This window comes from Sinohyriopsis cumingii, chromosome 2 (genome assembly GCF_028554795.1).
Source record: "Sinohyriopsis cumingii isolate HCF-2022 chromosome 2, ASM2855479v2, whole genome shotgun sequence".
Taxonomy (NCBI): Eukaryota; Metazoa; Mollusca; class Bivalvia; order Unionida; family Unionidae; genus Sinohyriopsis; species Sinohyriopsis cumingii.
The window spans coordinates 94394902-94410614 of NC_142962.1; the positions used below are offsets into that span (position 1 = coordinate 94394902).

General features: G+C 35.5%; 1 protein-coding gene across 2 annotated transcripts in view; it reads left to right on the top strand.

The window, feature by feature from the left end:
- Positions 1-520: 520 nt before the first annotated feature.
- LOC149805404 (MAPK/MAK/MRK overlapping kinase-like) overlaps positions 521-15713 on the top strand; it is a 105648-nt gene continuing 90455 nt past the window's right edge. For both annotated transcript variants that reach the window (XM_089949959.1, XM_089949961.1), the window contains exons 1-2: positions 521-689; positions 12501-12615. In XM_089949959.1, the coding sequence (XP_089806085.1) occupies positions 626-689; positions 12501-12615 (179 nt within the window). In that variant the 5' untranslated portion in view covers positions 521-625. The remainder of the gene's footprint in view (positions 690-12500; positions 12616-15713) is intronic.

A 15713-nucleotide genomic window follows, 5' to 3' on the forward strand; every position in this document is an offset into this window, starting at 1 on the left:
CTTTCTCTCAAAAGATATATTTTTTTACAAAATTAATATTCGGGGCCCCTATGCGCGCGGAATCGACCTAAGGTCGGTGTGTTCAGGAAAGGATATGAGCCGCGGCATTTTCTGGACCTGCACGTGTTTAAAACATGTGCTTTCAATTCCGCACCAAAGAGTCAGGTGCTAATTTTAGTAATGAGGGTTCCAAACTCGAGACTGTTATTAACAGTGTTAAAGGACTGAATTTCCATCAATAAAACAATGTCTCTTTTTCACTTACAACTAGGATAAGCTCTCAAAAGATTATTTTTCCTACAATATAACTTACATTATTAACCAATCCTGGTCAGCTTAACTCATATATACTATATTTTATGTTACCCATATCCAGGCTGGTTCCCATTTTACCATACCATTAGCACCGTGTGTCATTCATGAGTTTAATAAAGGAACACATGCAGACGATAATCGCCCCTTGACTACACAGAACACTAAGCATAGTAGAACATTCCCGACATGAATGAGGTGTTCCGAATGGAGTGTCTACATACTTTGGCAACATGAGCGACGTCGGTTGATATTACAGGTGTATACTGTATACTTCCGTTTCTGTCAAAAACAAAACAGCACTGATGTACCTATGACATTAATTGAAGTAGGAAGGAATGAGAAAAAGACCTTTCGGATGAACCTGTTGTTACAGAGTAAGTAACGTCACGGTTGAACGTAGTCGCACATCAAAAATACTCTTTGGTTCAGGCACGTAATCTATACAGTAGTGTTCAGCCTCTACTGTAATATCATTCAAAGAGCTTTTTCACTCTGTAGGTCTTTGACACTGTGAGTTCTGGACCCATAGTCTCTAGAAGTTGAGGAAACATGGTTGGTAGTTATTCTGACTTTTTGTAATGTTTGTGTATATATTTCGAACTCTCAGTATCATAAATACATTTATGACATTAATATGCAATGCATGAAGTATACGTTTGAGGCGAGTGCTGGGGTCAGAGTAATTAGTCCTGATTAACCAGTTATAGTGTTAAACTTATACAATAACATCACAGTGCTCTCTGTCTCTCTCTCTCTCTCTCTGTAGGTCTTTGACATCTACCCTCCCGTTTGTTTGTAAACCCCCCCCCCATCCTGATTTAAAAAACTAAAAGCATAAAGGATATAAAAATACACAACATGTAGTCATTTCGTTCATCATTTTATAATTTATATCCTATTTGCCATCAAGGGGTCTCAAACACAGTCACCATGTGCACAAATCTTTTTCCGACAACAGCTCATAAGAGTTATGCCACTTGCCTTTCTAATTTTCCTCAGTTTAAAGAAATATAGAGCTGGAGATTGCAAATATTGGATGAAGATGCCACAGTTTTCACCTTTTATGTATCACTGAAAATGGACTTTTCCAGGAACCAGAAAAGGATAGCAAGCAGGCTCACAATGTTTACCCAGAAAACTTCATTTGTTTTGCAATGTGAACACTAGGACAGTATTAGAGACCCACTGGTGACAGTCTGGTTAGAAATTAGAAACTAATAAATAAAATTAGTAAGTTTTTGTATCCCTGAATTTATTCAGTTTAAAAATTCATAGAAACAGGAGGCAGGGCTCTCAGGAACCTGAGCTTCTGGGTCAAATAAGCATGAAATTCTGTAAGGACACACTGTTTTTCCCTAAAATGCACCCAAATACATGCCTAATTTTTCCACAGGAAGATCCCACATTTCATATTTTGGTCAAAAATGACCAATCTGCAGAGTAGCTAAAGGCTAGATTTAAGTAAAGATGCATGAAACCACTGTGGCTAATTAATTTGTAATTCTTATCATTGTAATTATATTATAAAAAGGACTGCACTTATGAAAGCTACGCTGATGTACATAGAAAAGACATGTTCTGCTGAGTGCACCTGTAAGCACCAGTAATTGATTGGCAAGAAGTAAATGTTCCCATTTTGTTGTATTGTTGTTTAAATTAAATTGGTGATGAATATAAATCATGAAAATAATAAATGCTTTCTCAGAGTTTGATTTGGGCAGTACTACCAATTTCTATAGGGCACATCTTCATCAGTAGAGAGTTTTGAAGGAGTGAAAGAAAATATGTTCAGAGGTAAAATTGATTCAGCAGAATCTGTTTTCATTTTTTTGGAGATAGACTTGTGATGAAAATGACACTAATGCCAACAAAAGGAAAAAAGATAGGTGAAAGTTCCATCTTATTGGTGATATTGGAGCAGCAGTACATAAAGCTTTTGGGAATTCATGTTGACAACAGTTCATTTCATATCTGCAGTCTCAGACTATGTGTATTTATTAAGCCCACATTATATCACACCTTTATTACTTAGGGCCAAACACTGTTTACTAATGAACATACTTATTTAGAATTAATTTTTTCTGCATATCCTGCATGGTATATTTTTTTCATTGCTTCTTTGTTTTATTTAATGTTGGTAATTATGTTTATACATGTTACAGTGTAATGTCAGGTGTTTACTTTTGCTGATTGGTGGGAATGAAGATGCTATTTTACTTGCATAGAAAATTACAACAGCATTGTAAGTGAATATTCTTGAGAATGAAACTAATTGTTGATTTTATTCTTTTGAGTTTTTTGTTTTTGTTTTGTTAGGATAAAAACAAATATAAATTTACATGTATAATGTTTAAACTTAACATACTATTTACTAAAAAATATTTTCTTTTTATTTGATATTATAAATTGCCAAGAGTCAAGTCCTGATATGTATTAAAAATAATGAGCATGTGCTTTTTCATTTTCCTTTCTGTCCTTTTGAAAGTAAGGGGCTTCTGAGTTTATGCCGGTGACTCTTAGAAATTGGATGGGGACTCATGAGTTCCATGAGTGATGTCCAGTATTCCTCATCCTGAAACTCAGTTAAGAACCCTGTATAGGGTAGGCAAATGTTTTAGTCTCCAGAGGTTGAGGAAACATGGTGCCAGATACTTTGACTTGCTCTGTAGTACTTATATATATATATATATATATATATATATATATATATATATATATATATATATATATATATATATATATATGTGTGTGTGTGTGTGTATATATTATACAACAATTAACATTAACATTTTGAAGAAAAAATATCCAGGATAATGAAAAAGACTGAAGTTACCACATTTCCCATGAAATACAGTTGGACAAAGTATTGCAATATTATAGTAAAAATGAGCTGCAACAAAGATGTATTCTATATTCAGCTAATCTTGTGATTTGGTTCTTTTACTCTTGTTTAAACCTTTTCACTATTCTGACCGATCTGGTGGCCTAGTGGTTAGAGCATCCGCCTCGGATGCGGGAGGTCGTGGGTTTGATCTCTGGCCGAGTCATTCCAAAGACTTACAAAAATGGTACTAACAGCTGCCTCGCTTGGCGTTCAGCATTAAGAGGTTAGTGTTAGGACTGGTCGGCCTGGTGTCAGAATAATGTGACTGGGTGGGACATCATGCTATATGTCTGTGGCATGATGCCTCAGTGCTAGACATCACTGTAAATTGCCATATTGCAGACATCGTAGTGATATGACTGAATAATTGTTAAAGCTACGTTAAAAATCAAAATCACATCACATCACATTTTCACTATTCTGGACAAGTTTTCTTTATTTTGTCAAAATGTAATCTATTGCCAATATGAAAATATCTGTTATTTTAGATATGCCCCACTTTGTGAATATGCCTCATTGTATGTCTTACATTGTTCCATGAGGAAGACCTTGCTTTAGGTTAGAATGTAAGAAAATTTGATAATTTTCCCTGTGCATTTTTCTGTTTTGTGTCATATAATATTTGTACTGATGGTTTCCATCAAACACACAAACACACACTTACACACACACACACACACACACACACACACACACACACACACACTGCTTCCCAAAAATTAATCTGGCAGTCAAATGTTTTTAAAATGTAATTGATATGCAATCATTCAAGGGCAACATAAAAAAATTTTCCTCAGTAATAAATATTGATACATCTAATTATTAAATGTACAGGAAAGTTGTTTCTTTTTTCACTTTTGAGGAGGATTTGCTGCTGTTTCAATATTAGTATTATCCTTCTATGGTTCGCTAGTTTCCTCAGAACTAATTAGTTTTAAACTTTTTCAAAAGACCACACATTAGATTTATGTCCAGAATCAGTATTTAATTTCATTCCTGTTTCTTTAAAATTATTAATCAACAAGAAGCAGCCTTACTAACGTGAAAATATGTAACACCTAATTAACATTACTTTAGGTGAAGTGAGATGGCAGTGTGTAGCAAGAAATTTTGTGGACCCCTTCAACAGGGCCTTCCCCACTCATAGATGAAAGAATTGCCTGGACCATGGCTACCCCACTGCCATTTGGTTAAGCTTTATTTAGTCTTTGATGAACATAATAAAAGTTAGTTGCTATGGCCTGCATTGTTGTTTCTTAATTTAATGAATAAACAAATCAGAGGCTATTTATATAATGATATTTAAGATATCCAGTGACTGGTGTCCAGTTGGTCATAGTATGTGTCCAACTGGTTGCCGTATGTGCTTGCAAAACCTTTGATATGCCAAAAATGACTGGGAAATAGAATAATTTCAAGATCACTGATATATATTAAACTAAAATATATAGTATCTTTTTTCCAGGATTGACTGAATATAAAATAGCTGTTGCAACTTTCTTTTGTATCTTTATCACTTTTGTATTACCTTGTTGTTCCCTTGCATTTCATTGGCAATGTGGCAACCGTTTGATCTGATCCAGCTATAATTTGTGTCAAAATATCAGTTCTTCCTACACTGTTTCACATGGAGACTTAAGATTTAGAATTTTTTTCTTCTAATATATTTATATTGGTCCCAGGTGGCAGAGTGGTCTAAGGTGCTCATATTTATAAATGATACAACTCCTGTCTGCATGGGTTTGAGACTTGGCTCAGCCATCATGAGTTTTTGAGAAAGCATGCTGGTAGCTTCCCATGGGTCAGTTTTTCTTTCTGTGGTCTGCCTGGGGTTTTCCTTGACCAAATATATTGGCTGCCATTTATGGCAGTTCATGTGCATAAAGAATATCATTAAACCTGTGAAACACAAACATCTAATATATGTGTAGTTAGTTACTAGATGTGGTTCTGAATCTGGACCAGCCCCTGCAAGATAATTGGTTTGGTGGCATGGGGAGTATATTTCCTGTGTTTTGCTAAAACTTGTATGGATTTTATTGTGACATATGTGTTAAAATTCTGATTTGTTCTCTTGGAGGTTTATTGGGTGAAATTTAAAGCTATGAAGCTAGAAGAAATATTGACTGCTCTGATAGGCTAAGTGGTTAGAGTACCTGCCTCTGATGCAGGAGGTCACAGGTTTGAACCTTGGCTGTGTCATGTCAAAGACTTATAAAAATGGTACTAGTAGCTGTCTCACTTGCTGCTCACTTTTAAAAGGTTAGTGTTAGGACTGGTTGGCCTGATGTCAGGATAATGTGACTGAGTGAGACATGATGCTACATGTCTGCAGCATGATGCCCCAGTGCAAGATGTCACTATAAACTGCCACACTGCAGACATTTGTATTGATAAGACTGAAAAATTGTTAAAGCTACATTAAAAATATAAATCGCACACACACATGAAGACGTTACAACTAAGAAAAACACATTGATCTGCAATGCCATATATTTCTGGCTGAAGTATTGTTTAATATGTATATAGTATTTGATTGTATGGAAGTTTCTGCTTGTATCTATGAAGCAGTGGAGATCTATTGTACTACTGTCAGATTCTGCACATTAAAGTGCATATACATATGTGTATCCTCATTGCACCACAACCATTCTTTCTTTCTAGTTACTAGGTAGATAGTTTGGAATGGGTTTCATAGCACCTATCTCCTAAGAAAAGGTTAATGGGGTTAACATTGTACAGTATTTATGCATTCTTAGTTAAGTTGTTGTGTTTAGCTAAAGACCACATAGATTTTTGTGCATGTTTTGTACATATTGTATGTACTTGCTTATAAGTCGAGTCCAACTGCAAACTGGACAGACCCAGATCTGCCATAGCATAAGCGCAATTTGTCATGGGTAATCGGTATAAAACAAACAATATAGACCCTGATCTGCAGGTACATTATGCTACATGTTTGGCAGATCAGGATCTTTGTTGTTTGCAGTTTGCTTGGATTTAAAAGCCAGTATATATGGTACTGTCAGAATTAGAATCATGAATTTTGGTGAGGAGATGTATCTTGATGAGATCAACACACTCATCACAGATTGTATGTTTGAGAAAACAAAGCTTTCTCCAGCCAATATGATGAATAAAATGAGTTAATTTTTATTACAAAATCAGCAAAACAATATTTATTTTTCAGCAACTTACGGGTCACAGATTTTAATTAAAAAATATCCCAGGCTCTTCCTCCCAGAAAATTCAATGGTCAGTCCCTAAAATGTCAAAAACAGACATTGTGAGTTTCTGCTACTCCATTAGAAGCTTTTATTCAAACTTGATTATTAATTATTTTTGTGAGTCAGAATTTGAATTTCATTTGATTTAGAGGGTTTGAAGTTGTTTTCATGTACTCTAATTCAGCATCACATAGTGGACATTTTGCCTTGTTTGTGTCTTTTACAGAATGCTGCCAATTATGAGTTGTAAACATACAAATAGTTTTCCATTTCAAATATTTAGTTATTGTTTCCACTCTGAAAATCACCTGAGTTAGCATGCTAATGCTTCCTAGAGTACTGCTAAATATGGGGTGGGTTTTATCATGCCTCATTTATGGTACTTGTGTTATTGTTTTGTTATTTTGTACAAATAATAGGTAAAACTATTTCAATATATTTTCAGCTGATTCTTTTAATAAGAAGCCATAGTTTTCAGTACAAAATTAAAAGGACAACAATGCATTGATTTTTATGAATGGAAAGTATATGAACTGTTAGATTATTGGAAAAATATTGGACAAAGACAGTTTCATGTTTCTTAAAACATTTCATGCTTTGAGAAACCATGCTAGATGATATTAACACAGCAGTAATAACATTGTCTGGTGTCTAAGTTAACACATTAAATCTTCCCTAAACCAGACATGTTTAGAACACCTAAATTTCATCCATTTAATAGAAACGTTCTGTAGTACAAAAGAGATTTGATTATTGAGTGAATCTGATTCTTAGATGTTATGAAGATTTGGAGATACATGCACATTCTGTTAAGCTCTTATTACCAGAATCACCAAAAAAAAACATGCATAAAGCAAAGGCTTAGATGAAAATGTTCTAGCTGAGATAATTAATATGAAATGGCTGTTTTACATATCTGAAGAAAAAAAACCGATTTATATTGGTTGGACACTTCATCATGTCAGGTAATTGAGATGAACAATTTTCTTTGCGAATATAATAGCTATTGACAAAATGCTGTGAAGAGGTCCTTTATCTCATCATGGAAGTTTCTTTGGACCTATTTGGTTTGATAGATGATTGAAACAATTTCTTCCTGGATTGATAAATGAGAGAAACAACATCAATACAGTGTAAATGTATGAATGGTTGTACAAGATCTTGAGGGGCCCCAAGTGGCTGAGTGGTTTAAAGCGCTCTCCATTATGGATCACTGCCATCTCACCTCTGTCTGTGTGGGTTCGAGTCTCAGGTTCAGCCAATTGTGGATATGTGAGAAAGCTTGCCAGTAGCTTCTCGTGGGTCGTTGGTTCTTTCCTGCGTTTTCCCAGGTTCTTCTTCCACCATTAATACTGGCCGCTATGTAATGCCTATTGTGTGCTGAAAAATGGCTTTAAACCCTACAACAACAACAACAACAACAAGATCTTGAAACTCTCTTATGATTTCATTGAGACGATTTCGTGATCAGTGAGTTGAATACACACGTTTGTTTTCATCCACTTGTACAAAGTAGATGCCTCAATTTTTGTTGTTGGTGAAAACTAACCATACTGTATCAAAATTCTGACCAAAGTGCAACACTTTTTGCCCTTCTGTTTCCTTAGAGCATGATTAGTGTACATAATCCACTAACTAGAAATCTGTCTCTCCTGATGACATCTGCAACTTGTCAGATATTTGAGATATAAAAATAAGGTGTGAGAAAAATATATGCCCCTAAAAGTAACTGGATATTCAAGATATTTTAAAGGACATATACCCAGAGGCATTTCCAAGGGATGGGCATGGTGCATGAGGTAAAGGGAAGCATATGCTATGATGCTGTATTCAGAGATGAAGTTGACTGAGTGAGCAGTTACCTCTTGACCTCATTTCCAGCACCTTGACCTGACACAGGAGCCAGAGTGGTACATGTACATGTAGATAGGGAAATCTATCATTGTATGATGTTCTACAATATGACATTAATTGGATAAAAGGTTACTGAATTAAAAAACTTTATAAAAAAAATAAACCCCATAAAACTTGTGTGAAAACATGTACCAGAGCTCTCTATGGTAAGCTGTGGCACAACTAGGCATTTGCATAGATGTACATTTATGATGTAGACACATATAAATACCATATTTTAAAGTTATAGGAGTGACCTGACCCTTCCAGTTCTCTTATACTTGTAGCATGTACATCAAAATATTACCCTCAGCAGTAAAATAGATTTTTTCATTGCCATTGTTAGTAGAGTGTGAACCCTACCCTCTCTGTATAGCACCCTTCCTTCATTTGGGTGCACCCTGCCCTCACTGAAGGCTGTCTTGTTGAAATCTCTGGAATACATGATTTATAGAAGCATTTCAGATGTGTGTCTTGGGCATCAACTTCACATTTTTAATTCCTATTGCTCTCTTGTAGTGCAAGAAGTATCATCAATAGTGGGCATTAAAGATACCACCAATTATTAGGAGAGTGCCCCCTGTCATTACCAGGGCACTGAGTGGCCAAGTGGTCTAAGGTGCTTGCCTTTGCAGATCGCTGACATTTCACCCAACCATGTGGGTTGAAGCTTCCTGAGGGTTGGTGGTTCTTCCTGGTGTTTTCTCATGGATCTTCCTCCACCCTATTATTGTCCACCATAGCCTATCATTTGCTGAATAATGGTATTAAACCCAAAACAACAACAACTGAGTCTTCAGAAGGCTTAAAACACTCTGAGATGTGATCAGCCACATGCCATAATAGTAGTGTGGCGACAGTATTGTAAAAAAACACAGACATAAAGATAATCATGGAGAATCAAAACATTTTAAGATGCCCTCATCGGTGGCAGGTAAAAGAACTGTGACTGATCTGTTTTAAGCCAGAGTACACATTAAAACTCAGACTTTTATCATGTCAGTAGTGATATTGAAACTCATACAGACAGATAAAAAGCTTTCTCATACACATTATTAATATACATGCAGGTTCTTTCAAAACTGTATTTAGGGTGCTTCCTTGAGGAATTGTGTGGTTTCCTATGCAGCCATTCTTGAATAGCTGAGCCATTTTTTAAAGATAAACTTGGTTCAGAATGTTTGTTAGGCTATGCTGTTTGTGAATTTTGTTTGGGATGACTCCAATCACAATGGTGTGGCTTCCTTAGAATTAGGTGGAAAACTTGTTTTCTATTTCTTCTCTAGAATGCCTGTGTCAGTTGTGATCAAACTTCACTTGAACATTTCTTAGGATATTCCTCATCAGAATTTTATCTTGAGTATCTCCCTTAGAAATGGTGTTGCTTTTCATTCCAAGCATATGAGAAACCAATTTTCAACTTCTTCTCTCAACTACTGCTCCAGTGTCCTAATGGTTAGAGTGTCGGCCTTGGATGAGGAAGGTCGTGGGTTTGATCCCGACCGAGTCAAACCAAAGACTTACAAAAATGGTACTAACAGCTGCCTCGCTTGGCGTTCAGCATTAAGAGGTTAGTGTTAGGACTGGTCGGCCTGGTGTCAGAATAATGTGACTGGGTGGGACATCATGCTGTATTTCTGTGGCATGATGCCCCAGTGCTAGACATCACTATAAACTGTCACACTGCAGACATCATAGCGATATGACTGAAAAATTGTTAAAGCTACGTTACAAACCCAGATCACATCACATCACACCCCTTGCAAAAGCATTGTTTCCTTTGGAACTGGGTTGAAAATTTAGTTTCTACTTCTTATCTTGAATGGCTGAGCCAGTTTGATAAAACTTCATTGTGGTGATTATTAAGACATGCTTCATCAAAATTGTATCCATTTGTTTCCACTAGCAATACAGCCATGAGAAACTTCTCTTGAAGGACTGAGCCAGAATTGATCAGATTTGGTTGGAATGTTTTGTTAGGACTTTCTGCTCTAGAATGGCTCACCAAGTTTGATGAAATTTTGCAAGAATGTTTCTTTGGACATGCTTTATCAAAACTTTATCCAGGGTGCCACCCCTAGCAGTTGTGTGGCTTCTGTGTGTGTGTGACTTGGATTTTTAACATAGCTTTAACAATTTTTCAGTCATAATGCTTTGAGTCTGCAGTGTGACAGCTTATAGTGATGTCTAGCACTGGGGCATTATGCCGCAGACATGTAGCATCATATCCCACCCAGTCACATTATTCTGACACCAGGCCAACCAGTCCTAACACTAACCTCTTAACGCTTGGTGCTTAGTTCTTTGATATGATTCAGCGGGGGTTCAGACCTGCTAACCTCCCACATCTGAGGCTGATGCTCTAACCACAAGGCCATTGGAGCAGTAGTGACTGGCTTCCATAACAACTGTATGAAAACCTTACATTCAGTTTCTTTTGCAGAACAGCTGAGCAAATTTTGATCAAATTTGGAGAGTTTTTGGGACATACTGAATCATCATAGAACAGCATTTTCTTTGAAACTGCCTTTTTAAAACGTGATAGGTTGAGTCCTAAGAAACTAACACATTTCATAAAAAAATGACAGTGCACTATCTAGCCTAGCTAATATTGCTCAGAGTGGAAACAGTTAAATAACATAATACATGTACCAGATACATGTACATGATGCTGGAAATTATCCTGATGGGTCTCTTGCAACCCAAGGTACCTGCAATATTACTTCATTTGCCATAAAGCCCGATATAGGCTTGTTAGGAGTGTTAAACTCACTTGGACCTCTTGTTATAATGCATAGAAGAAGTGGTTTGACACACAAAAATTATTTTGTATGCCAGCATTTCTCAGTATATAAATTTTCACACAAAATAATATAAAAGGTAAACACAGAAAGGCATGAAAGGATTTGAACAAGGCTGACAATACCTATGTGTAATGTAGGAGACTATGGTACACAGTATTAGTAGACTGAATGGGAAATTAATCAAGCCGCAATCATTCAAACACTTGAATGTTTAGAACTATGTGCCTCCACAATTATTGGAGCCCTAATTCTGAAGAGGCTTTCTCTCCAGGAGATGGGCTATGTCGATAATTATGAGGTCAATAATTGTCACACATATGCCAGTATCCAACAGTAATGGTTTTGTTTGGCATGCCTTTTTTAACCATTAAATAATTGTAAATTTTGTTGTAATGTTTTTCTTGAATATTTATTCTTTACACATTTAAGAGCTGATCAAGTTTTTAGCTGCAAAATATATTTTTAGAGTATTTTTGCCATTGAAATAGTCATTTATATTTTGAATCTTCGGATAACACTAGTTCATTTGTTAGATTATTGATTTTATGTACTTGGGGTTTTTATTGAATCAAACAGCATAGACTGAAAAGGTTTTTGTACATTGCATAGTGGTATTAGATCAGATGATATATGAATAACTTGGTACTACATTTTCACCAAGCTTAAAATACATCAAACTAAACAAATCTGCCTTCACATAATGTGCTGGCAGGGCAAGGTAAATATTGTTTAAGGTTACAAGAAGCATGACCTGCATAGGACCAGATCAGCCAGTACTGACAACAGGTCAGAGTCTGCATTGTTTGTTTGAAATTACAAGCAGAATGACCTGCATAGAGCCAGACTGACTGATACTGACAGCAGATCTGGCTCTGTATTGTTTGTTTTTTCCAGAGAATAATAAATTATTTTACCCAAGTCAAGATTTGAATACAACAACATAAATTTTTCTGCCCAGATGTTATCACAACAGGAATAACTAATTTTTCCAATAAACAGTATTATATAGAAACAAAGACCTAAAAGAATTAACCAAATGAGGGCCAAACATTCATTTCTAGATAAATCTTAGTTATAATTAGAATGTCTGTTACTAAAATTATAACAAAGAGCATGGTAAACACAATGTCCTGGACTCAGACTAAGATAAATAGATTACTTCTATTCATAATGATCATAGAAGAAGACATTCCCCAAGTTAACTTTTGTGTACATTTAAAGTTATCACTCTACCAACTATTTAGAATAATTTCACGTGTTTGGACCAGAAAATGTCCTGCTGTCTTGCCAAAGGTGCAACACTAAAGCTTTTCCAAGTAATTCATATTTCATCATATTATCGTTGCTTTTCATGCATATTTTGCCTGTCACTTTCAGAGTACCGAATTCTTGGAAAGAAAGGTGAGGGCACTTTCTCAGAGGTTCTAAAATGTCAAAACATAAAAGATGGAACTTATTGCGCCTGCAAAAAGATGAAGCAAACTTATGACAGGTTAGTGTTACTTGTCAGTACCATTTATTACACCATTATCATGTTGTTCCACTGGCACATGTTTGAATATTATGAAATGTAGAGGCAAATTTGACTGAGTCTGTTTGAAATACCATATCTCATAGCTACTATGATAAACTGTCGCTGTTTTTTCCAAATTGATCATAGTGTACACCTGAAACAATTTATGGGGAACATGATCATTTAATCATTGAATGTTGTAAAATTAATATTGTTTACTGAGATGCAACAGTGTAGTATATTTAAAAAATTTCTCAAGTTCTGTTTTAACAAGTTCAGAGAGTAGTCAGTGGAATGGTGTAATCTTGTGCAGAGAGCACAGTTCTCTCATTATATTATGCACTCTTTGGAAACCAGAGTATACTGCCTTATGGTGAGAGTACCTTAAAATGAAGCACATGATACATATCATTTTACTACCAATTGTGTACAATTAAATGAGATCCATAGTGATACCCTATAGCAGGTATCATGTTACAATTTATGGCCTTATAATGAATTATTGTTGTTGTGGGCTTAAAGCCATTTTTCAGCACATGATAGGCTATACACTGTGGTCTGTATATCTGGTGGAGGAAGAACCTGGAAAGAACCACTTTCCTACAGGAAGCTACTGGCAATTTTTCTCACTTACCCCTGCTGGCTGAGCCCAGGACTCAAACCTATGCTGATAGAGTTGAGATGTCAGTGATCTGTTAAGGCAAGTGCCTTAGACCACTTGGTCATCCATGGACTGCCTTACGGTAAGGGAGTGCCTTATGTTTGTTCAGGGTTTAATAGCATTGATGGCTAATTAGTAAAAAGTGAGTTTAGGTTTAAAAAAGGCACAAAAACAAAGTTAAGTCAAACATGGGTAAAATCCTTCATATACAAAGTCCAAATTTGATATAAACCAAACATTTTTGTAAAATGTCTAAAACCTGTACAGCTGGTATATCATCATAGGACATATCCCTAAATAAAAAAATTGCCTCCATTATTCACCTCCTACAACATGCGGGAGGACACATCAAGCCTTATCTACATTTATTTGCCATGGAAGGGGATGTGCAGAAAGACAGTGATAGACCAGTATCAATAGCTTTCTTGGAAACATTTTACAACCATCACGAAAATTTCACCTGCATTCATTAACATAAAAGTTAATATGATAAAAAATTTTTTTATTATAATGCTGTCCATATCAGATGTAAAGAGTACCATTTTATTGTGGATATATATATATATATATATATATATATATATATATATATATATATATATATATATATATATATATATATATATATTGTAGCATTTTATGCCATCACAGCACAATAGTCACCAAAAGGTAAAGTTCATTAAAAACACTTGAGGAAGGTAAACCCTTTCAACAAATGTAAACATGAAGGACAATAACATAAATGGTAAATATGTTAAAATTCTATAAAAGGTATATAAAATAAAAGATAATGGTAAAATTGGTTAAGTTATTAAAACAATGGCTGACTTACTAAGGAGGCATGTGATGCATAATAAAATTTTACTACCACCTAATGATCTGTGACAATATTGTCTATTTTAACAAGAACTGTGTTACAATGAAGGGTTTTATATTGAGGGAGTGCTGTATCATCTTTCTAATACCTTATTTATCCATGTTTGTATGAGACACCCAAGTGCAAACAGCACGGACTCAGATCTGCCTGCCTTGGATGCAGGAGGTCATGGGTTTGATCCCTAGCCGAGTCATACCAAAGACTTACAAAAATGGTACTAACAGCTGCCTTGCTTGGCGCTCAGCATTATTAGGTTAGTGTTAGGACTGGTCGGCCTAGTGTCAGGATAATGTGACTGGATGCCTAAGTAAGTGCTAGACATCACCATAACTGCCACACTGCAGACATTGTAGCGATATGACTGAAATTTTTTTAAAGCTACGTTAAACAGTCCAAATCACTTGTGCACGCACAATTCAGATCTGCCACATTTGCTAGCAGGTCTGGATCTGTATTAATCATTCTGCTATTGAGTTCTAGCCAACAGCATAGACCTCTGATCTGTTGTTCAATTTGCAATGGCAGATCAAAGACTACGCTGTTTGTAGTTATGATGCATATATATGGACAAATATGGTACATTTATACCATAATTATATTCGTTAATGTTTTTAATAATCATGTTTCAAATTTTTGGCACTGAATAATACTATCTCCCTCTAAACTTAAGAATAATTTAAACTGATTGAAAACATGCTGCAGATACTAAGAAAAAGAAATCAGTGGTTCTTTTACTTGAGTAAATGGATATGACAAACATTTGGGAATGGAACTGGGTTTTTTTTAAGGTCTTAAAGACACATAATAATGAAGCAGATCTTAGGTACAAAAAAATCTTTTTCTTGATTCATTTGCTTCAAAGAAGTTATTGACAGACCTTTACAAATAGTATTCTTTACAGACTTTTGAATTTATCAGTTTAAAAGAATTTATCAATGAAAAAGAAGGACCATAGTTTTCTCCGAGGACTACTAGGATGTAATGACTTACATATACACTAAGTAAACTTGGCTTAGTAATGTAAGGTCTATATACCAGTTACATTGAACCTAAACATGCTGGTAGATCATGATATTTTATGGTAGGTAATTATTTGAGATTTTTTTCCAGAGCCCATTTGGCTTGAAGCTCTTTGGATAACAGATTGTTGTGCAAGTACAAGCATTTGCAGTGTTTTGCCTTAAGCAATCTTTTCTTGGTCCTATACCCCCCTCCCCAGTCTTGACCCTGTGCACACACACATTTATACCCAGTGCATTATTTTTCATTGGGGAAAAAGAAGAAAAAAATATGCGTATAGCTTTTCTTTACTGGATGTACATCCATGTCTGTGTTGGCACTAGCAATTGCCAAAGTTGCCAAAGGTGATAAAAACTGAGATGGCAGTGAATATCTAGTTTAAAACAAAGTATCTGGCAATGAAAAGATTTCTGATTTGTGGTAGCTGATGGAGTTCAAGTGTAAAGTCTTTGCCCCTAGAGTAATATCTTTTCTAGGTTAAAGCCACACAAACAGCAAGGAGGGTTTAATTTATTTTGA